The sequence below is a fragment of the Vicia villosa genome, linkage group LG7 (genome assembly GCF_029867415.1).
Source record: "Vicia villosa cultivar HV-30 ecotype Madison, WI linkage group LG7, Vvil1.0, whole genome shotgun sequence".
Classification (NCBI taxonomy): Eukaryota; Viridiplantae; Streptophyta; class Magnoliopsida; order Fabales; family Fabaceae; genus Vicia; species Vicia villosa.
In genome coordinates, this window is record NC_081186.1 from 5,959,762 (window position 1) to 5,982,034 (window position 22,273).

The following is a 22,273-nucleotide window of genomic DNA, read 5'->3' on the forward strand; positions in this document are numbered from 1 at the left end:
ATGGAAAATCATTGAATCAATGGCTCAAGGTGGTTCCATAGGGTCACCAACATCCCAAAGTATCTCCATATAAAGTTTCAAATCAATCAGAGCAAATTGGGTCCCTCAAATCCTGATTAGGTCAACAGTCGACTCTCAAGGGCAAAATAGTCATTTCAAGTCAATATACAGTCAAAGTTCAAGGTATTTGGTCAACAACACCCTCATAACCCTAAAATCATCATTTGATCAAGGGTTGATCATGATAATGCAAGGAAAGATCAGAAAAGTCAAAAGTCAAAAGTTACTATTTTGGGCATGAACTGAAAAAGTCAACCAAACTTCAAAATTTTCAAATGAGCCCATATTATTTTCATCCAAGACTTATCATAAGCCCATCCACGAGATAAAGACAAGGACTTCTTATTTTTATAATTTTTATTAATTATTTATGATTTTTATTCATTTAAATCATGATTTAATTATATAAAATATAAAAATAATGGAAGATTTGGTTTTCTCTCAAATTTCAATCATCATTAATCATCAAATATTCTCCAAAATAAATCAAATGCGTGCAAATAATATACTTGAGGAAATTGGATTGAAATTAAGCAAATTTGGAAAGATTATGAGCCATATTTTCAATCAAATCTCCATAACTTGCAATTCAAGATTTAAGAAGATTTGGTCAAGTTTTAGTTGCTCTAATCAGTCTCATATAAATACCAAGCCAGTACAGATGGCAAGGGGACGAAAATTTGCAGTCTCAAGTGCCTCGCCAAGCTTCCAAAAATCAAAGAAAAATCAAATTCGGTTTCTGAAGAGGAGCTCGATTCAAGCCATTTAAGGGTTCCAAAAACATTCCTGAGGTATCATTGAAGGATTCTCCATCGTTCTCCAAGGTCGCAGCCCTCGGAATCGTTGCCAGAAGCTCACGGTTTGCCTTTATTTTCATAAACTCAATTACATCATTCCATGCATTTTAATTGAATTCTGAGTGCATATTCATGTTTATCGTGATGTCCTGATCGATCCTGGATGTTTAATTGCATTGTTATGTACGATTGCCTCGGTTTGCCGTATTAGGGTTCTTAGCTTTTTGAATTAGGGCTTTTTGATTGAAGCAAAATTAGTGAAAATTAATGACATATTTGGGATCAGGGGACTTGGACGATCCTAATAGTTAGGTCGCGAAACATTTTTTTGTTGTTTTGGTGGCATTCGTAAATGACAGGTATGGAAAGTGGAGCTTTTACAACGCATCTGCAAATAAGCGCTGTAAAAAACGCGTCTTCAGAAATCCCAGGGTTGAAGACGATGACGCGTCGCTCGCTCGTTGGACCATTCGCGTGCGCGCTTTGAGTTTTGAATGAAGCAGATCCTGTGCTTCTTGGCTTACGTACGCGTGATAAACCCTCATCCATCAGCCATCAGATCATGCTTCCTCCAGATCCGATGCTCCAGGCAACGCAGGTGCACCATGAACCCACGCGCATGAGCCACACAGGATCATTCAGCTAAGTTTCTAATTTTTTTTTTATTATACAATCTTTTTTCATTTATATTTTTTATATATATGTTTTACGTATTTATTTTTTTATTTCTTTTTTTCTTTTCTTTTTATTTATTTCTATAAAAAACTATATATTTTCTAAAACCCTTTTTTATATTTATTATATTTTCTTAACATTATACATTTACTTATATTATATTTACCATTTATTTTGTTTATTTATTTATTTATAATGATTACTAGGTTTATATTATTTTTGTTAATTAAATATTTTATGTATATATCTTTTAAAATTCATATTTAATTCATTAAAACTCCAAAAATTTCGCAAAAAATATTTTTATTCTCGATTAAATTATTTCATCCTGATTTAATTAATTAGGTCGTGAGACCAATAATTAATTAAATCGTTTATGTTCTCTTATTTTGATCTATACTTAATCAGACTCTTTAACGAACATCCCAATACACAGAAAATATTTTTTCCCTTTTGTGCCTTGCCTTTTCAGGGTTATCGACATGGTTCACTCCGAATACGCGCCTGATTCAAAAACCCAAAGTTAAGTATTTTACTTAATTTAATTTAACTTTCTGTTTGGTTTATTTTAAATTAGGGTTTGTTTCGCCTTCATCTTCTTCTGCCTTGTCTCTCTTCAGGGTTAACCTTAAAGCGTCCTATCAACCATATCAGATCAAATACAGAGCTAAGTACCCTCACTTTTTTAACTATTATTTTTATATTTATTTATTCTTTATTTTTAGGGTTAATCCCTTTGCCCTCGAATCTGATAATACACTCACGCCTTATTTGTTTCTTTGCTCATTCCTAATGGTCAGAGTCGATGCTTCCGGCAAATCTTTGCCCTCAACCCTGTCAGGAAAATGCCAAGCTAAGTACCTTCTCCCTATTCTATTTTTAATTTATTATCCTATTTTCTTTTGTAGTTAGTGAGGTTTGCCCTCGAATTTGATAATGCACTCACTATATGTTTTCTGTCTTGTCTTTTTCCTTTTCAGGGTTTGTCGATCGCCAAAGCTACGTTGTTGGTAACCCTAAACCTCATTTTATTTATGCTTTTTATTACTTGTGTCAAACCCTGATAAGGGATCCGCTGGTTACAATTTCCCGCCCCCTTTATTGCTTTATATTATTGCGTGGTTAGTAATCTTAGGGAGTGCAAGCCTTAAACTGAATTAGAATAACTAATTAAAAGATAAATATCTGGACATAATCACGTGGTTGTTGCACACACGCACCCTTTTGGGGTAACCCTCTCTGTTGCCTTGTTGCCTTGTTGCCTTGTTGCCTTGTTGCCTGTTGCCTCGTGTTTTTGCAGAATAGCCAGTCCCTCGAATACGAGGATACCTCAGCCATGCTGCCTCGATAAATAAAGGTCATGCGACCCTAAATGATGCTGCCTTCGATACACAAATATGACCTCGACCCTCGGAAGTTGCCTACGAATAAGGCTGAGGTATCTTCTGGTTGCCTACGAAAGGCTATTCTAGATCCTTCCTCTTAGACTACCTGCCCCTCTATGGCATGGGACAGTCTTATGGCAAAGGATGTTTCGACGACCCTTCTACCTCCAAACGAAAGGCTTCCTGCCCTCTTATGGCAAGGGCTGACCCTTTCATTCTGAAAGGCTAAAAAGAGACCTATCATCTGAGTTTAAGGTAATTGCCCCTAATTGCCTTGCCATGCTCTATTTTCTATATTCTTTCTCAAAATTCTTCAAAAACTGGCTACGCTCATTTACGAGCTAAAGTCCATTTTTTTCCTCTTTCATCTACATTTTCTGAAAACGAGCAAGCAAAGCAATTAAGAGCCCATGGAAAACCATGGATGCAAAGGGTGCCTTACACCTTCCCTTTGCATAAATTACCCCCCGAACTTAGATTTCTTTAAAAGGTTTTTTTCTGTTTCTTTTAGCCTTTCTGAATTTGTTTGGATAAAATAAAAGTCGGTGGCGACTCATGCTTAACCGTACATTTTTCGATTCTAAAAGTCAGTTCACCGTATTACAGAAACACTTTTGTGCCTTAGAATCAAACTTGCCAAGATGATCTTTAGTATTCAGAATGAAACAAACACATCCAAAAGGATGAAAATATGAAATGTTGGGCTTTCTGTTCTTCCACAATTCATAAGGAGTCTTATTTAGAATAGGTCTTATAGAGATTCTATTCTGAATATAACATGCAGTATTTATTGCTTCTACCCAGAAGTGCTTAGCCATATTGGTTTCATTGATCATGGTTCTGGCCATTTCTTGTAGAGTCCTATTCTTTCGCTCTATGTAACACCCGTATAATTTTAATATTAATTTAATTGGAATATTGAATTAATAATTAGAATTATTAAGGATTTTGTGAAAATAATGAATAAATAATGGTTTATGGTATTTGGGCCATATGAAGAAATAGTAAAATAAGGGGGGTGATTTAATAATCCTTTTTACTAATTTTATTATTATTTTCATAAAACATTTGGATTTGGGAAACAAAGAAAGAACGTGAAAGAACAGAAGTTGGGAACGAGGAGCGTGAAGGAGAACTGTAAAGGGAGAGACCAAGAACCAAGAATTGTCTAAGGTAATCCCTAAATACTGAATAGATTTAGGTTATGACGAGTAAAATGAATATAGAGTCATATGCTATTGATGTTGGATGAATTCTATGCTGTTTAGAAGATAGAAATTCTGGTTTGAGACCCAAATCGCAGGTTGAAACGAATGGATTCGCGATGAAGATGAATGGGTAAGTTGCAGGTTTTTGGAACTGTTGTCCATTCACGTATGGTACGCGTATGGTACGCGTATGGGGGGTGTGGTACGCGTATGGTACGCTCCCCATGGTACATCAGAATGTGCCCTTCTGCTGGTTCGCGTATAGTACGCGTATGGCCTGGTGTGGGTACGCGTATGCCTTGCTGGTACGCATATGGATGTGTTTTGTGTGAAAAATTATATCTGTTCATACGCGTATGATACGCGTATGGTGTCTGGCAGATACGCGTACGGCAGGCTGATACGCGTATACATGTGTTTGTGTGGAAAAATGGACCTGTCCATACGCGTATGATACGCGTATGGTGCGTGTGTTGTGAAATTTTATCTCTGCTGGTACGCGTATGGTACGCGTATGGCCAGCGTGACTTGTAGATTTTGCTGTTTTGTATTTTTGAAGGTTAATGGCGTGTAACTTTCGAACTGACGAATCTGTATGATTTATTGTTATATGATTTTTATGGAATGATGCAATTGTATACATATATGAACATACTTGTTAATGATGATGATGATGAATGATGATGTATGAGTATAGATGATGTTACTCATGGTGAGATGATGATGTTGGTATGTTATATATATGTGTTTGCATGCATTCATAATCATTTGATGATGGTTGTATCCTAATGATGAGGGGATATAGTGAAGGGCAAGATTCCCATTGTGTGGAATTTGTGCTGGCAGGGTCGTATCTGGATGATGATAGATCGGTCGGTGGATTTTTCCACTGGTGATGTTTGGTACCACATGCATAATGTCAGTTTCATACATGTGCATGATTTGTTCTATAACATGATTATATATGTTATGTGATGACTTGTCTGTTTATCTGTGGATGTGTAATGATGGTTTGACTAAATATGAAACTATTGGGTGAATGATATATCTATGATCTGTTATTATTTATGATGCAATAACATTGGTTAACTGTGATGAGACTCACCCTTACTTGTTGTCACTTCAGATTGAGGATAGCGGCGCGACTCGGTGAGGATTAGCTCATAAGTCGGTTTTTAGCTATAGTGTCGGTGTCATGTTCTGGTAGATGTAACACTGGGAACGCGTTGTTTTGGAGTTTTGATTATAACTCTTTTGTTTGTTGTTGTTTGAGTCTGATACATTAATGATGAATGTTGGCTTGATAATTCAATTCCGCTGTGTAAACATGATTTCATTTAATGAGTTATAATTTCGGATATTTCAGTGAATGCATGACATGTGCCGAATGTGTGTATTCTTTATTTTATGAATTGCGACACCTCTTGCATGTTACTCTGATTAATATTTGTTTAAATGTCGTGGGTTATTAGAGAGGTGTTACAATAGTGGTATCAGAGCATAGTCGGTCGTTATGACCAGAGTCTTAGTGTCAGTCTTTCCTGTGTATGCGACTAATACGAGTTATTTGTCGATACTTTTGTTCTGACTGGTTGTTTGTGGTTAAGCAGAACAATGGCTGGAAGAGGAGGAAGAAATGATGATGCTATCGCTGAGGCTCTGGGCATGATTACTGGTGTGCTTGGAGGAAAGGCTGTAGGAGCAGGGATTGGTGCTGAAAGGCAGTTGGGGAATTTTCAGAGGAACAATCCTCCATTGTTCAAAGGCACACATGATCCCGAAGGCGCTCAGAAATGGCTCAAGGAGATCGAGAGGATTTTCAGATTCATTGACTGTGCTGAGAATCTCAAAGTGAGGTATGGCACTCACATGTTATCTGAGGAGGCTGATGACTGGTGGTTAGCAACCAGAGCTGAACTGGATGCTGGTGGTACAACAATTACTTGGGCTATATTCAAAAGGGAATTTCTGAGGAGGTAATTTCCTGAGGATGTTAGAGGCAGAAAAGAGGTTGAATTTCTGGAGCTGGTCCAAGGTAACATGACAGTACCAGAATATGCTGCAAAGCTTGTAGAGCTGGCAAAGTACTATGTGCATTATAACAATGATGAAGCCAGTGAGTTCTCAAAATGTGTCAAGTTTGAGAATGGCCTTCGTGATGAGATCAAGCAGGGTATTAGGTACCAGAGGATTCGGAGGTTTGTTGACTTAGTGGATTGTAGCAGGATTTTTGAGGAGGATAACGTCAAGCTGAAGTCATCTCACTCTCGCGATTTGGTTGATAGAAAGGGTAAGAAACATATGGATAGAGGTAAGCCATATGGTAGAGGTAAACATGTTGATTGGAAGAAACCCAGTGGGGGAGATTCCAGTGCTCGTATCAGATGCTATAGTTGTGGTGAGATGGGACATCGTAGGAACGAGTGTAAGCTTGATCAGAAGAAGTGTTACAAGTGCGACCAAGTGGGTCATATTGCTGCTGACTGCAAGAAGAGGGTTGTAACTTGTTACAACTGTGGTGAAGAGGGTCACATTAGTCCGAATTGTCCTAAGCCAAAGAAGAACCAATCAGGAGGAAAGGTTTTTACTTTGATAGGGTCAGAGACTACTCCAGAAGATAGATTGATTAAAGGTATGTGTTTCATTCATGGCACACCTTTAGTTGCGATTATTGATACTGGAGCAACTCATTCTTTTATTTCTTTGGATTGTGCTACGAGGTTAAATCTTGAGATATCTGACATAAATGGAAGTATGGTTATTGACACTCCTGCGTCGGGTTCAGTAACTACTTTGTCTGCATGCTTGAATTGCCCAGTTGACATTTTTGGTAGAGAATTCGGGATGGACTTAGTGTGCCTTCCGTTGAAACAACTCGATGTAATCCTAGGAATGAACTGGATGGAATTCAACCGTGTTCATATCAACTGTTTTGCGAAGGCAGTAATTTTTCCTGAAGAAGTTAGTACTGATGGTCTGGAAATGACAGCTAGACAGGTGAATGAGGCTATTGGAGATGGTGCAACAGTGTTTATGTTGTTCGCACTGAGGAATGTGAAAGAAAAAGTGGCGAGTAGCGAATTACCTGTGGTGTGTGGATTACAAACAATTGAACAAGGTTACTATCAAGAATCGGTATCCATTGCCGAGGATTGATGATTTGATGGATCAGTTGGTTGGAGCACGTGAGTTTAGCAAAATTGATCTGAGGTTTGGGTATCATCAGATACGTGTGAAAGATGACGAATTCAGAAGACTGCTTTTAGAACAAGGTATGAACATTACGAGTATTCTGTAATGCCGTTTGGAGTTACTAATGCACCTGGTGTTTTTATGGAATATATGAACAGGATCTTCCATCCTTATCTCGATAAGTTCGTGGTGGTGTTTATTGATGATATCCTGATATATTCTAAGAGTGAGGAAGAACATGTGGAACATCTTAGAACTGTATTAGAACTGTCGAAAGAGAAGCAACTTTTTGCCAAATTGTCGAAGTGTGAATTTTTGTTGGAAGAGGTCAGTTTTCTTGGACATGTAATTTCTAAGAATGGTATTGTTGTTGATCCTACAAAGATAGAAGTTGTATCTCAGTGGGAAGCTCCGAAGTCAGTGTCAGAGATTCGTAGTTTTCTTGGTCTTGCAGGTTACTACAGAAAGTTCATTGAAGGATTTTCAAAGTTAGCATTGCCGTTAACTAAACTAACCAGGAAGGGATAAGCTTTTATTTGGGATGCAAAGTGTGAAGAAGGATTCCAAGAACTGAAGAGGAGGTTGACTAGTGCTCCTATCTTGATTTTGCCGAATCCGACAGAATCGTTTGTGGTCTATTGTGATGCATCGCTGATGGGTTTAGGTGGTGTATTGATGCAGAATCAACAAGTAGTCGCGTATGCATCGAGACAACTCAAAGTGCATGAAAGGAATTATCCGACTCATGATTTGGAGTTGGCAGCTGTGGTTTTTGTTTTGAAGTTGTGGCGACATTATTTGTATGGTTCGAGATTTGAAGTATTAAGTGATCATAAGAGCCTGAAGTATCTCTTTGATCAGAAAGAGCTGAATATGAGGCAGAGAAGGTGGTTAGAATTCCTTAAAGATTATGATTTTGGTTTGAATTACCATCCGGGTAAGGCAAACGTAGTTGCTGATGCATTGAGTAGGAAGACATTTCATATGTCTATGCTAATGGTGAAGGAATTGGATTTGATTGAACAATTCAGAGACTTGAGTTTAGTGTGTGAAGGTACTCCTACTAGTGTTAAATTGGGTATGCTGAAGCTGACTAGTGGTATTCTTGAAGAGATCAGAGAAGGTCAGAAAGCTGGTGTTGAATTGATTGATAAGTTGACTTTGATCAACCAAGGAAAGAGTGGTGAGTTCAGAGTTGACGAGAACGGTATACTGAGGTTTGGTGACCGAGTTTGTGTTCCTGATATTGATGAACTCCGAAGGCGTATTTTAGAAGAAGGACACCGTAGTGGTTTAAGCATTCATCCTGGTGCTATCAAGATGTATCATGATTTGAAAAAGTTATTTTGGTGGCCTAGAATGAAGAAGGAAATTGCTGAGTTTGTGTATTCTTGTTTGACGTGTCAGAAGTCAAAAATTGAGCATAAGATACCATCTGGGTTTATGCAACCGATGTTTATTCCTTAGTGGAAGTGGGATAGCATATCAATGGATTTTGTGTCGGGTTTGCCGAGGACTGTCAGAAATTGTGAAGCTATCTGGGTCGTGGTGGACAGGTTGACGAAGTCTGCACATTTTATACTAGTGAGAATGGATTATCTGATGGAGAAGCTAGCTCAATTGTATATTGAGAAGATAGTGAGTCTGCATGGTATTCCTTCAAGTATCGTGTCAGATAGAGATTCGAGGTTTACGTCTAAGTTCTGGGAAGGTTTGCAGAAAGCTTTGGGTACTAAGCTGAGATTGAGTCCTGCTTATCATCCGCAGACTGATGGACATACTAAGAGGACGATTCAGTCATTAGAAGATCTGTTGAGAGCTTGTGTGTTGGAAAAATGAGGTACTTGGGATAGTTATCTGCCTTTGATTAAGTTTACCTACAACAACAGTTATCATTCGAGTATCGGTATGGCTCGATTTGAGGCTTTGTACGGTAGGAGGTGTAGGACGCCTTTGTGTGTTGGAAAAAGGAGGTACTTGGGATAGTTACCTGCCTTTGATTTAGTTTACCTACAACAACTATTATCATTCGAGTATCGGTATGGCTCGGTTTGAGGCTTTGTATGGTAGGAGGTGTAGGACGCCGTTGTGTTGGTACGAATCTGGTGAGAGTGCTGTGATTGGCCCAGAAATTGTACAACAGACTACAGAGAAGATTAAGATGATCCAAGAGAAGATGAAAGCTTCTCAGAGTCGTCAGAAGAGTTATCATGACAAGAGGAGGAAAACAATTGAGTTTCAAGAGGGAGATCATGTGTTTATGAGAGTTACTCCTATCACGGGGATTGGTCGAGCATTGAAGTCAAAGAAGTTGACTCCACGTTTTATTGGACCATTCCAAATTTCTGAAAGAGTGGGAGAAGTGGCTTATCGTATCGCTTTACCGCCGATGCTTGCAAATTTGTATGATGTATTTCATGTGTCTTAGTTGAGGAAATACATGGAGCTAGAGAGTCAGATGAAGGACTCTTATCCGGAACTTTTCACCTGAGGTATGTTTTCGAGGACGAAAACTCTTTAAGTGCGGGAGAGTTGTAACACCCGTATAATTTTAATATTAATTTAATTGGAATATTGAATTAATAATTAGAATTATTAAGGATTTTGTGAAAATAATGAATAAATAATGGTTTATGGCATTTGGGCCATATGAAGAAATAGTAAAAGAAGGGGGGTGATTTAATAATCCTTTTTACTAATTTTATTATTATTTTCATAAAACTTTTGGATTTGGGAAACAAAGAAAGAACGTGAAAGAATAGAAGTTGGGAACGAGGAACGTGAAGGAGAACTGTAGAGGGAGAGACCAAGAACCAAGAATTGTCTAAGGTAAGGGGGGACTCTCCTTTTAATCTCTATTATTGTGTTATGGGTAATAGTGTGGATTGGGAATATTGTTTGGGTTCAATAGGTTTTATATTCTGGATTTTACAATTTGTGTTCATCATTTGATTTGAAATCTGGACATGTTAATCCCTAAATACTGAATAGATTTAGGTTATGATGAGTAAAATCGAATATAGAGTCATATGCTATTGATGTTGGATGAATTCTATGCTGTTTAGAAGGTAGAAATTCTGGTTTGAGACCCAAATCGCAGGTTGAAACGAATGGATTTGCGATAAATATGAATGGGTAAGTTGCAGTTTTTTGGAACTGCTGTCCATTCACGTATGGTACGCGTAAGATACGCGTATGGGAGGTGTGGTACGCGTATGGTACGCTCCCCATGGTACATCAGAATGTGCCCTTCTGCTGGTACGCGTATGGTACACGTATGGCCTGGTGTGGGTACGCGTATGCCTTGCTAGTACGCGTATGGATGTGTTTTGTGTAAAAAATTGGATTTGTTCATACGTGTATGATACGCGTATGGTGTCTGGAAGATACGCGTATGGCAGGCTGATACGCGTATGCATGTGTTTGTGTGGAAAAATGGACGTGTCCATACGCGTATGATACGCATATGGTGCGTGTGTTGTGAAATTTTATCTTTGCTGGTACGCGTATTGTACGCGTATGGCCAGCGTGACTTGCAGATTTTGCTGTTTTGTGATTTTTGAAGGTTAATGGCGTGTAACTTTCGAACTGACGAATCTGTATGATTTATTGTTATATGATTTTTATTGAATGATGCAATTGTATACATATATGAACATACTTGTTAATGATGATGATGAATGATGATGTATGAGTATAGATGATGCTACTCATGGTGAGATGATGATGTTAGTATGTTATATATATATGTGTTTGCATGCATTCATAACATTTGCTGAGGGCGGTATCCTAATGATGAGGGGATACAGTGAAGGGCAAGACTCCCATTGTGTGGAATCTGTGCTGGCAGGGCCGTATCTGGATGATGATAGATCGGTCGGTGGATTTTTCCACTGGTGATGTTTGGTACCACATGCATAGTGTCAGTTTCATACATGTGCATGATTTGTTCTATAACATGATTATATATGTTATGTGATGACTTTTCTTTTTATCTGTGGATGTGTAATGATGGTTTGACTGAATATGAAACTATTGGGTGAATGATATATCTATGATATGTTATTATTTATGATGCAATAACATTGGTTAACTGCAATATCTGATTTGTATTTCATATTTGGGAGTCCTCTGACCTGATTTAGTTTGTTAATCTGAGAAATCTTTCTCAAACTAGCATGGCCTAATCTTCTGTGCCAGACCCATTGCTCTTCAGAAATAGAGGCAAGTCACCTTCTGCTTCTCAAGATCAGAAAGATCAATCTTATAAATGTTGTTCTTTCTCTTGCCTGTAAATAGGATTGAGCCATCTTTCTGACTTACAGCCTTGCAAGACTTTTGATTGAAGATTATGTCATAACCATTGTCACTTAATTGACTTATGGATAATAAGTTATGCATTAATCCTTCTACAAGAAGTACATTAGATATGGAAGGAGAGTTACCAATACTTATGGTTCCAGAGCCAATTATCTTGCCCTTCTGATCTCCTCCAAACTTGACTTCTCTAGTGGACTTAAGCACCAGGTCTTGGAACATATACCTTTTTCCCGTCATGTGTCACGAGCACCCAGAGTCCAGGTACCATGACATGTTGTGCTTTGTCTTCTTTGCTGCCAAGGATATCTGCAACAGAAATTATCTTCTCCTTAGTTACCCACAACTTCTTGGGTCCTTTCTTGTTAGTTTTCCTCAAGTTCTGATTGAACTTGGGTTTAGCATGATAAACAACAGGAGGTACAACATGATATTCCTTAGGTTTAGCAGCATGATATTTTCTAGGTTGTGTCACATGCTTCTTAGTGTGTGTAGCATGAAAGCTTTTGGCATGTGAAGTGAGCCTAATATCATGTGAGTGGCCATATTTGAACTGCTCATACAATGGCTTGTATGTGATTTTCAAATCATCTACAGGTTCAAATTTGTGTGGGGTGTCACCCTCATACCCAACTCCAATCCTTTTGTTTCCAAAAACACCATATATCATAGAAGCAAGAGGACTTCTGCCAATACTTCTAGATAAGAATTTTCTAAAACTCGAGTCATATTCTTTCAGAATATGATTGATACTAGGAATGGATTTTTTTGAGTCAGAAGGAGATCCAATATCTTTGGATAATTTTAAAACTTTTTCCTTCAGTTCAGAATTTTCCACTTCCAGCTTCTTAGTTTCAGAATCAAATAGCTTTTTCAGCTTTTTGTATTTGATACTAAGACGAGCCTTGAGTTCCAGAAGTTCTGTTAAATTGGAAGCTAACTCTTCTCTAGATAGTTCGGAAAATACCTCTTCAGAATTTGATTCTGATGTAGATTCTGATCCATCATCAACTGTGGCCATCAGTGCAATGTTTGCCTGCTCGCCTTCAGAGTCTGATTCTGATTCTGAATCTGAATCATCCCACGTTTCCATAAGACCTTTCTTTTTATGAAACTTCTTCTTGGGATTCTCCTTCTGAAGTTTTGGACACTCATTCTTGTAGTGACCAGGCTCATTGCATTCATAGCATGTGACCTTCTTCTTGCCAGATCTTTTGCTTCCAGAAATTTCTCCTTTTTCAAGCTTCTTAGAACTTCTGAAGTTCTTGAACTTCCTATGCTTGCTTTCCCAGAGTTGGTTTACCCTTCTGGAGATCATGGACAGTTCATCTTCTTTTTCTTCTTCTTCTGATTCTTCAGAATCTTGTTCTTCAGCCTGAAAAGCATTAGTGCATTTTTTATAATTAGATTTTTAATGCAATAGACTTACCTTTCTTCTGAGGTTCATTAGCATTCAGCTCTATTTCATGACTCCTTAGAGCACTGATCAATTCTTCAAGAGAAACTTCATTCAGATTCTTGGCAATTTTGAAAGCAGTCACCATAGGACCCCCATCTTCTTGGCAAGCTTCTGATGATCTTCTTGACATGATCAGCCTTGGTGTATCCCTTATCAAGAACTCTTAATCCAGCAGTTAGCATTTGAAATCTTGAGAACATTTTCTCAATGTTTTCATCATCCTCCATCTTGAAGGCTTCATATTTCTGGACCAAGGCAAGAGCTTTGGTCTCCTTGACTTGAGCATTTCCTTCATGAGTCATTTTCAATGATTCATATATATCATAGGCAGTTTCCCTGTTAGATATCTTCTCATATTCCGCATGAGAGATAGAATTCAGCAAAACAGTCCTACACTTGTGATGATTTTTGAATAGCTTCTTTTGATCATCACTCATCTCTTGTCTTGAGAGCTTTACACCACTAGCTTTCACTGGATGTTTGTAACCATCCACCAGAAGATCCCATAAGTCACCATCTAAACCAAGAAAGTAACTTTCGAGTTTATCTTTCCAATATTCAAAGTTTTCACCATCGAATACTGGTGGTTTAGTGTATCCATTGTTTCCATTTCCATTGTATTGCTCAGCAGAGCCAGATGTAGATGTAGGTGTTGGAGTTTCACCAGCCATCTTAACTTAAGCGTTTTTCTCTTCCTGAATCTTTTCTAAACACGGTTAAGTGCTTGCACCATAGAACCGGCGCTCTGATGCCAATTGAAGGGTAGAAAAAACACTTAGAAAGGGGGGGTTTGAATAAGTGTAATTTAAAAACTCTTAAGATAAAAACAATTGCTCAATGATTTTTATCCTGGTTCGTTGTTAATGAAACTACTCCAGTCCACCCCCTTAGAGTGATTTACCTCACTTGAGGATTTAATCCACTAATCACACTTGATTACAATGGTTTTCCACTTAGATACCTTCTAAGTCTTCTAGAGTATTCTTATCACAACCTGATCACTCTAGGAACACAATTCTTAGATACCCTCTAAGATTTTCTAGAGAATCTGATCACAACTTGATCTCCTCTAGTTCTTTACAAATAAATGTACACAAATTCTTACAAGAGTATTACAATGCTTCTTAAAAGCTATAATCACAACTGTGATATTTCTCTTAAAGTTTAAGCTTAATCTCACTAAAAATATTACAATAGTAATGAAGTGAGGTTGAAGATGAAGTTTGAGAGCTATTGAGTTTGACAGCGTTTCTGTAAGTTTGCGCAAAGTGTTTTATTCAGCTTCTCATCAGAACTTCTATTTATAGGCGTTTGAGTAGATGACCATTAGGAGCATTTAATGCGTTGCGTGATCTGTACAGCATTGCATTTAATGATTCACTCTTTTGTCAACTACCTCGAGCCTTACTTTTCCTGATTTAATTGACGTTGCCTTTAATAGCTTCTGACGTTCCTTTTGTTAGTCAGCGTAGCCTGCCATCTTGTACTTGCTTCTGATCTGATCTTTGTTGATACAACATTTGAATATATTAGAGTCAAACAACTTGGTGCAGAGCATCTTCTTGTCTTCTGACCTTGAAGAGCTTCTAGCGTTATACCATGAGAACTTCAGTGCATCTGCTTCTGATCTCAAGTTCTTCTGATGCTTCAATAGACCATGTTCTGATTCTGCTTGACCATCTTCTGATGTCTTGCGAGAGCATGTTCTGATGTTGCATACTTGAACCTTCTGAGTCAGTTCTTCTTGCGCTGATTTTGTGCATTCTCTTTATATAATTCCTGAAATGGAAATTGCATAGAATTAGAGTACCACATTGTCTCAAGCAAAATTCAAATACATTGTTATCATCAAAACTAAGAATATTGATCAGAACAAATCTTGTTCTAACAATTTCTTGGTGATCGGAAAGAAATCGAGGACGAATTCTATTTAAGGGGGGAGAATGTAACATCCCTAATTGGCTAAGCATGATAATGTACATATGAGGAATTATTATGAAGAAACAAGTGGACTAGTTAGAAACAAAAAGGAATTGGTTAGAATAGAACTACATGGCAAGAGTGTAAATATCTTGTAGTTGAAGGGTATTGTGTTCTTTTAACATAAGTGCATGAGTTTAAGACATTGTTTGGCTTATAAATCACAATTTTATGAGTGGAATAGAGAGAGATAGAAGGAATAGAAACTCATATTCATCTCCATTTTCGTAACAAGGGTACAGCCTCCACTAAAAGTGCCATAACTTTCTGCTCACATCTCCGATTCAGGTAATTCTCGAAGCTTTGGATTCTACACGAAATTTTCTTTAATTTGCATATAAATTTCGCACTCATAGCTGGTTTATTGATGGAGATATTAAAGTTTGTAGATTGATGACTGATGCTGAAAATGAGTACAAATGGAATACGGGTTTGATGAATTTGGAGTTGGAGTTTTGGTCAAGTTAGGAGCTCAATTGCATCATGTTCATCATGCAAAGCTCCATTGATGCAAGGTGAGCCCTTAGTTAGATACCTTGGGGAATTTGTATGCAAGGGTTTATGTTGGGAATTGGGGTTTGAGTGATAATCCATAATTGCATGTGATCAACTTGTTAATTGATGAGTACATGTTGCATGTTGATGATTCTGAATATATGTATGATATGAATTCGTTGGGACTGTATTGAGGATGCAGGGAATCAATCATAGGGCATTTTGGACTGGTTTAGGACTCTTAGAATGCAAAAAAATTGATTATGCTACAGGGTGTTCGGTTACGGGTCTTTGGGTAACCGATTACGCTGTTAAAAATGCAATTCTGGGTTGTTTTTAAGGCCAGTAATCGGTTACTGTCTTTGGGTAATCGGATACCCTAGGCGCAGAGGGAAAAATCAGCAAACTTCGGAAATTCGTAACTTTTGCGTCGTAAGTCCGTTTCGCGCAAACTTTATATCGTTGGAAAGCTAGAGACGTGTACTTTCTAATAAAGTTGGTCTCCAAACTAGAATACTTGATTTAATTATATTTTAACACCACTTAGTGTGTCTTGTCGAGTGAAATTGTATGTAGCTATTTTCCCCGAGAACAGTTTCGTTCCGTAAAGGGAACCGGATGTCTCCTTAGTCATGTGAGACTTGTTTAATTGGTATTTAAACATGCTAATGTTATATATGGTCATGGATGTGGTAATTTTAATATGTGAATTATGCATGATTAGAATGAATTAATCTCATTGCACTTAATTGCTATGTTATGCTAAAATGTGAATGATATATTGTGATGAGATATGAACATTCTATTAATGCCCGTTGTTTAGGTTAAACAATTGGGATTGTGTGCTTGCGTGTTTTGGCGCTTGATATGTGTGTATGCTTGAATCGAAACGGGTCGGGGCTAGGTTGCGTTATGTCCCGGGCTTTGTGATCAATGGGACAGCCCCGATCATGTGATCTTGGACTCACACCTGAGCTACCATTGTAGTGTGCTTATGAGGGTCTTGAGGCATTTTCCCACTTGGCATTAACACACTTGCGTGCTCGGTATGGTGGCGTTATGCGGCTAAGTAGGCCTATGCATAACAGGTAAACCATCTCTAGTGGTGCCATGTAGGTTACATCACTAGGCTTTCGCCCGATGGACCCATGTGTCAAGATGGCGTATTGTACTCGGCGTTAACACACGTGCGTGAAGATGGTTAATGGGACAATGACGCCAATTAGGCTAAAGTCATCTCGCGGCCATTTAGGCTTGCGCGAACCCGTCTAATCATCTTGCGGTGTGCTTGTACAAGTCTCTTGACAATAGGCATGGGCGTGATTCATCAAGGGTGTGTTTTATAACCTAGTCGAGGCATTAACGCGTTTCTAGATTCCCCGTATATGGATGCGGGTTTGCATACTTGGTTGCTTATATAATTGTATATTTTCATTATGAGTCCTATGGTGGACGATTCCTTGTTTTCTCCATACTTGTATCGGATGTTAGGATAAACACCGAACAATGGTGGATTCGGTTTTAATGCATGTACCCTATAGATCCGAGAGGACCCATAGGATAGGAGGACTCACTGAGATTTAGTAATCTCACCCCAATCAACTTATATTTTTTCAGGTGCAGTTTAGTAGCGTTTGGTCAGTAGCAGGTTTGGACTGAAGACTTGGAAGTGATGATGGCTCGGAGACCTCGTCAGATCTCATTTTCTGCTGTGCAGATCCATTAAAGACACATGTTTTGCTATTCCTAGTAGAATTTCATGTTGTACTCAATATGGATCTTTCTATATCTAAAGCTTTTGTATGTACTCAGTATCAATATTTAACGTTTCATGCATAATATACTAGTCAGTTATGTATGGGGTGTTACACTATGCGTCGCGCCCTTGGTGCTAAGATGAAATTTGAGTTTTTCGATGGTTCCATTCCCATGGCGACCGATCCTTTTGATCCGCTGTATCGTCCTTGGAACCGATGCAATATGCTTATTCATTCCTGGATAATAAATTTCGTCGATCCTTCCATCAGGCAGTCAATTGTTTTCATGGAAAACGCTGCTAATGTTTGGCTCGATTTGAAGGATCGATTTTCACAAGGGGATCTAGTTCGAATTTCTAACCTTCAGTAAGAGATTTATTAACTCCGGCAGGACTCTCGAACGGTAACTGAATTCTTATCTGAACTTAAAATTCTTTGGGAAGAACTTGAGATCAACATGCCTGTTCCTACTTGTACATGTCGTGTCAAATGTGGGTGTGAGGCTATGCGCACAGCTCGCAGGAACCATCAACTTCTCCATTCGATGCGTTTTATTACTGGTCTCAATGACTATTTTGGAGTCGTGAAATCTCAGATTCTTCTACTTGACCCCTTGCCACCCATCAACAAAATCTTCTCCATGATACTTCAACATGAGCGACAGATTCCCACTGTTTCTGATGACTCTAAGGCCATCATCAACATCTCTGAGATAAAGAAATCCAATCAGAGAACTGGAAGATTCCCCACCAAGCCCAAACCTCGTATCTGCACCCATTGCAATAGGACTGGCCACACCATTGACACTTGTTACAAGAAGCATGGCTTACCTCCCCATTTGCAGCGGTCTACCTCTTCTAGTTCCCATGGTAATCCAAGTGAAGGCAGCACATTTGTTGTTTCTGATGCCAGGCATGACAGCAACAGTAATACCCCTTCTTTGTCCCATGAGCAGTATGAGAATATTATCAATCTACTTCAAAGTTCTGGTCTCAATCAACAACTTGGAAATGTTGCCTCTAATCAGGTTCGCTCATTCCCTTAGCTGGTCTTACACCAACTGATTATCCAGGTAAAATTTCTGTTCATAGTGTATCTTGTTTTCATTCTTCAGGTCACAACACAAATCTTGGCTCTTGGATCATAGATTCAGGGTCCAGTCACCACACATGCTCATCACTACTTGATGAATTATACTACCTTATCATGACAAACAAGGAGCCCATCTCAACCATAAACACTCTCCGCATACCACATAGTGCTTTGTGGCACTTTAGACTAGGGCATCTTTCCCACTCTAGATTGTTAGCCCTAAAAGAACAATTTCCTTTTGTTATTAGTGATAAACAGGCTGTATGTGATATTTTCCATTTTGCTAATCACAGAAAATCTCCTTTCCCTGTTAGTATAAACAATGCTTTACAGCCTTATGATCTTATTCACTTTGATATTTGGGGCCCCATTTCAACTCCATTTGTTTGTAACCATAGTTATTTTCTTACTGCTGTGGATGATAATACTAGATATACATGGATAATTTTGATGAAACATAAAAGTGAAACAAGGGAACTTGTCAAAAATTTCATCAAACAAATTGAAACCCAACATAACCACTCTATTAAAATTGTAAGAACCGATAACGGACCTGAATTTCTTATGCCTAATTTCTACACTTCTAAAGGAATCATTCATCACACTAGTTGTGTTGAAACTCCCCAACAAAATGGGAGAGTTGAGCGAAAACACCAACATATCCTCAATGTAGGAAGGGCTCTCCTTTTTCAAGACAAATTACCAAAACCTTTTTAGAGCTACGCAGTATCTCATGCTGTGTTCATAATAAATAGGGTACTTAGTAAAATTCTCAAAAACAGGTCCCCATACTTTCTTCTTCACAATGACCTTCCTGACCTTCATTATTTAAAGGTATTTGGCTCCCTTGTGTATGCCTCAACTCTACATTCTGGCAGAACCAAACTAGATCATAGAGCCAGGAAATGTGTGTTCCTCGGATACAAAACTGGAGTGAAAGGAGCCATTCTTTATGATCTGCACAATAGAGATATCTTTATTTCTAGAAACACTACCTTCCATGAGCACATCTTGCCTTATCAGACCCCTCATACCACCAGTCAGTGGCAATACCACTCACCTAGTCCCTTAGCCATTGAACCTGACCTTCCTACTGCCGTTGATTTCTCTTTGCCATTACCTTCAAACCAACCCTCACAACCTGATCCAATTCCACCATCTCACCCTGTTACACCTTTAAGTCCTGTTCCAACCCAAGAAAATGAGTTCCCTAGCTCTGACAGACCATCTTTCATCCCACCTATACCAGTAAGACAAAGAAAACCTCCCTCCTATTTGTCAGATTATGTGTGTGATACTCCATCAAGTTCCTCAACTATCCATGTCACTTCAGGTAGTTTGTATCCTCTCTCTTCTTTTCATTCATTTACACATTTGTCTCCTTCTCACAAGGCATTTAGTATGTCTATCACACACACCACTGAGCCACAATCTTATTTAGAGGCTTCAAATTCACCTTGTTGGTTAGAAGCTATGAATGTCGAATTAGATGCCCTTCACAAAAAATGGGACTTGGATTCTCATTGATCTTCCACATGGAGTGAAACCTATTGGTAACAAGTGGGTTTACAAGATCAAGTATAAATCATATGGCACCATTGAGAGGTATAAGGCAAGACTCGTTGCCAAAAGTTATAATCAAGTGGAAGGTCTTGATTTTTTCGACACTTTTTCGCATGTAGCAAAACTGACTACAGTCAGGATCTTGCTTGCCATTGCAGCCATTCAGAACTGGCACCTCCATAAATTAGATGTGAACAACGCGTTTCTTCATGGAGACCTTCAGGAGGATGTTCATATGACCGTTCCAGAAGGTGTACAGGGGGAAAAACCTCATCAGGTATGCAAATTGTTGAAAAGTGTTAGACGCTGGCCTTAGGATCTAGAGGGGGTGAACAGATCTCACAGAGTTTTTCGGAATTATTTCGAACTAAAGCGAAAGCGGTTCTGAATCGACTTGCGTCTATTCCGGACCGTTATTGCAAGGGTCGTATATGTGACAAAACCACAAGATAATTGAGATTAACGATGAAATGATATGTTATCGAATCAATATGTTTCTCAACAGAAAATCGATTAACTTCTAATTTGATAAACTTTGGTTTGCAATGCAGTGATAATGGAAGAAGCAAAAAGACAAACACTTGGTGATAATGTTTAAATTGATGGTGATTCAAGATGTGGTGAATTGTGATGTTTATGCAGAATCTTAATTCACAATTTTAACACTTGAATCGTTGATCAATTTGCAATTATAACCAAATATGAACAGAACGTAAATGAAAAGATAAAAGCGACAAGAACACAATATTTGTTCAGGCAGTTCGTCGATCGTCCTCGCTACGACTACGTCTGCCCCCAATTCCAAATTGAAAATGGGAAATCTTCCATTAATGTTGAAAGCAGTTTATACAGAGAAAATAACAAAGCGATAAACAATAAACCAAATTTGTCGATCCTTTGAATTTTCTTTCCCCTTAATCTTGAGCCAGATCAAGGTATCCCAAGAGCTTCAAATGATCCCTTTTCTGCAGTGTCTTGAATTGCCTTGAACCCTTGTTCTTCAATCTTCACACTCAGATGGATCCTTGTTGAAAACTCTTGATAAAAACTCCCAAGATTCACCGATCCTTGGAAGACAAAACCCTCGGATTTTATTCACCAAAAACCCCACAAATCTTCACCCACTAGGAATCTTCAATTCCGTTCCATGGACGTTATCGATCTTGAACGCAAACCCTCAACGCAAAAATGATTGTGTATAGTTATGTTGGAGTTGTGTCGATGATCGAAGATGAGAAGCCTTTGTGTATCTTTCAGTTGTTGGTGTAAGGAACTGTAATAATGAACCTTGGACAATATATATGAGAGCTTATCAGTTGGAGCAGAGAAAACCAGAAATTTTGGCATTTTTGATCAACTAGGTCGACCTCTTGTAGTGCTTAGGTCGACCTAACAGAGCTGCATTTGTTTTGAATAACATTTGTTCCCAGTTAGGTCGACCTGTTAAGGAAGTAGGTCGACCAGAATCCTCTTCATATACGTTTTGGTGACTTTTCTTCAGTTTCGGTCGACCTAGTTGTTGTGTAGGTCGACCTAGCAGAAGGATGTGTAAATTTCTCCACTTTAGGTCAACCTGGGTTGAGAGTAGGTCGACCTGACTGCTGTTTTTCTGAATCCTTCTTGTTTTCCTTATACTGGGTCGACCTAGATGCAGAGCAGGTCGATCTGCTTTGTCTTGAGTGGCCAATACTTGCTTTTCCTTGCTTTCTTCTGCTGGTGCCTTGTTGCTTGTTTGCTTGTGGAGTTTGCCATGAATCAAAAACATCTTTGTGAGTGTGTTCTTGTATTCACAAAAAGTTTGTATGGTCTCAAACAAGCAAGTCGTAAATGGTACGAAAAGCTAACTCACATACTTCTTAAGGAAGGCTATACCCAATCCACTTCTGACTATTCTTTATTTACTACGTGCAAAGATAATTCCTTTACTACTCTTCTAGTATATGTAGATAATGTGATCCTTGCAGAGAATTCTTTAAAAGAATTTGAGAGAATCAAGCTTATTCTTAATGATTCCTTTAAAATAAAAGATCTTGGGCAGTTGAAGTATTTCCTTGGATTAGAAGTGGCTCATTCAAGGGCTGGAATTACAATTTCACAAAGGAAATACTGTCTAGACCTTCTCAATGATTCTGGTTTACTTGGTTCTAAGTCGGCTTCCACTCCTCTCGACACCTCAATCAAGTTGCATAATGATAATTCAGCACCTCTTGAGGACATCTCTTCACACAAAAGATTAGTTGGCAAGCTTCTTTACTTGAACACAACAAGGCCAGATATCACTTTTGCTTCCCAA

General features: G+C 38.4%; 1 protein-coding gene across 1 annotated transcript; it reads left to right on the top strand.

The window, feature by feature from the left end:
• The first annotated feature begins 17,440 nt into the window (after positions 1–17,440).
• LOC131618618 (uncharacterized) lies at positions 17,441–18,472 on the top strand. Its single transcript, XM_058889801.1, has 3 exons — positions 17,441–17,629; positions 17,717–18,352; positions 18,440–18,472. The coding sequence occupies exons 1-3, from the start codon at positions 17,441–17,443 to the stop codon at positions 18,470–18,472; spliced, it is 858 nt and encodes a 285-aa protein (XP_058745784.1).
• The last annotated feature ends 3,801 nt before the right edge of the window (positions 18,473–22,273 follow it).

Excerpts from the sequence above, each read along its gene's own strand:
- LOC131618618 (XM_058889801.1), top strand. The coding sequence starts at position 17,441 with ATGCGTCGCGCCCTTGGTGCTAAGATGAAATTTGAGTTTTTCGATGGT. Across the intron at positions 17,630-17,716 it reads TCATGGAAAACGCTGCTAAT|GACTCTCGAACGGTAACTGA; the intron begins GTTTGGCTCGAT and ends TAACTCCGGCAG. Across the intron at positions 18,353-18,439 it reads GAAATGTTGCCTCTAATCAG|GTCACAACACAAATCTTGGC; the intron begins GTTCGCTCATTC and ends TTCATTCTTCAG.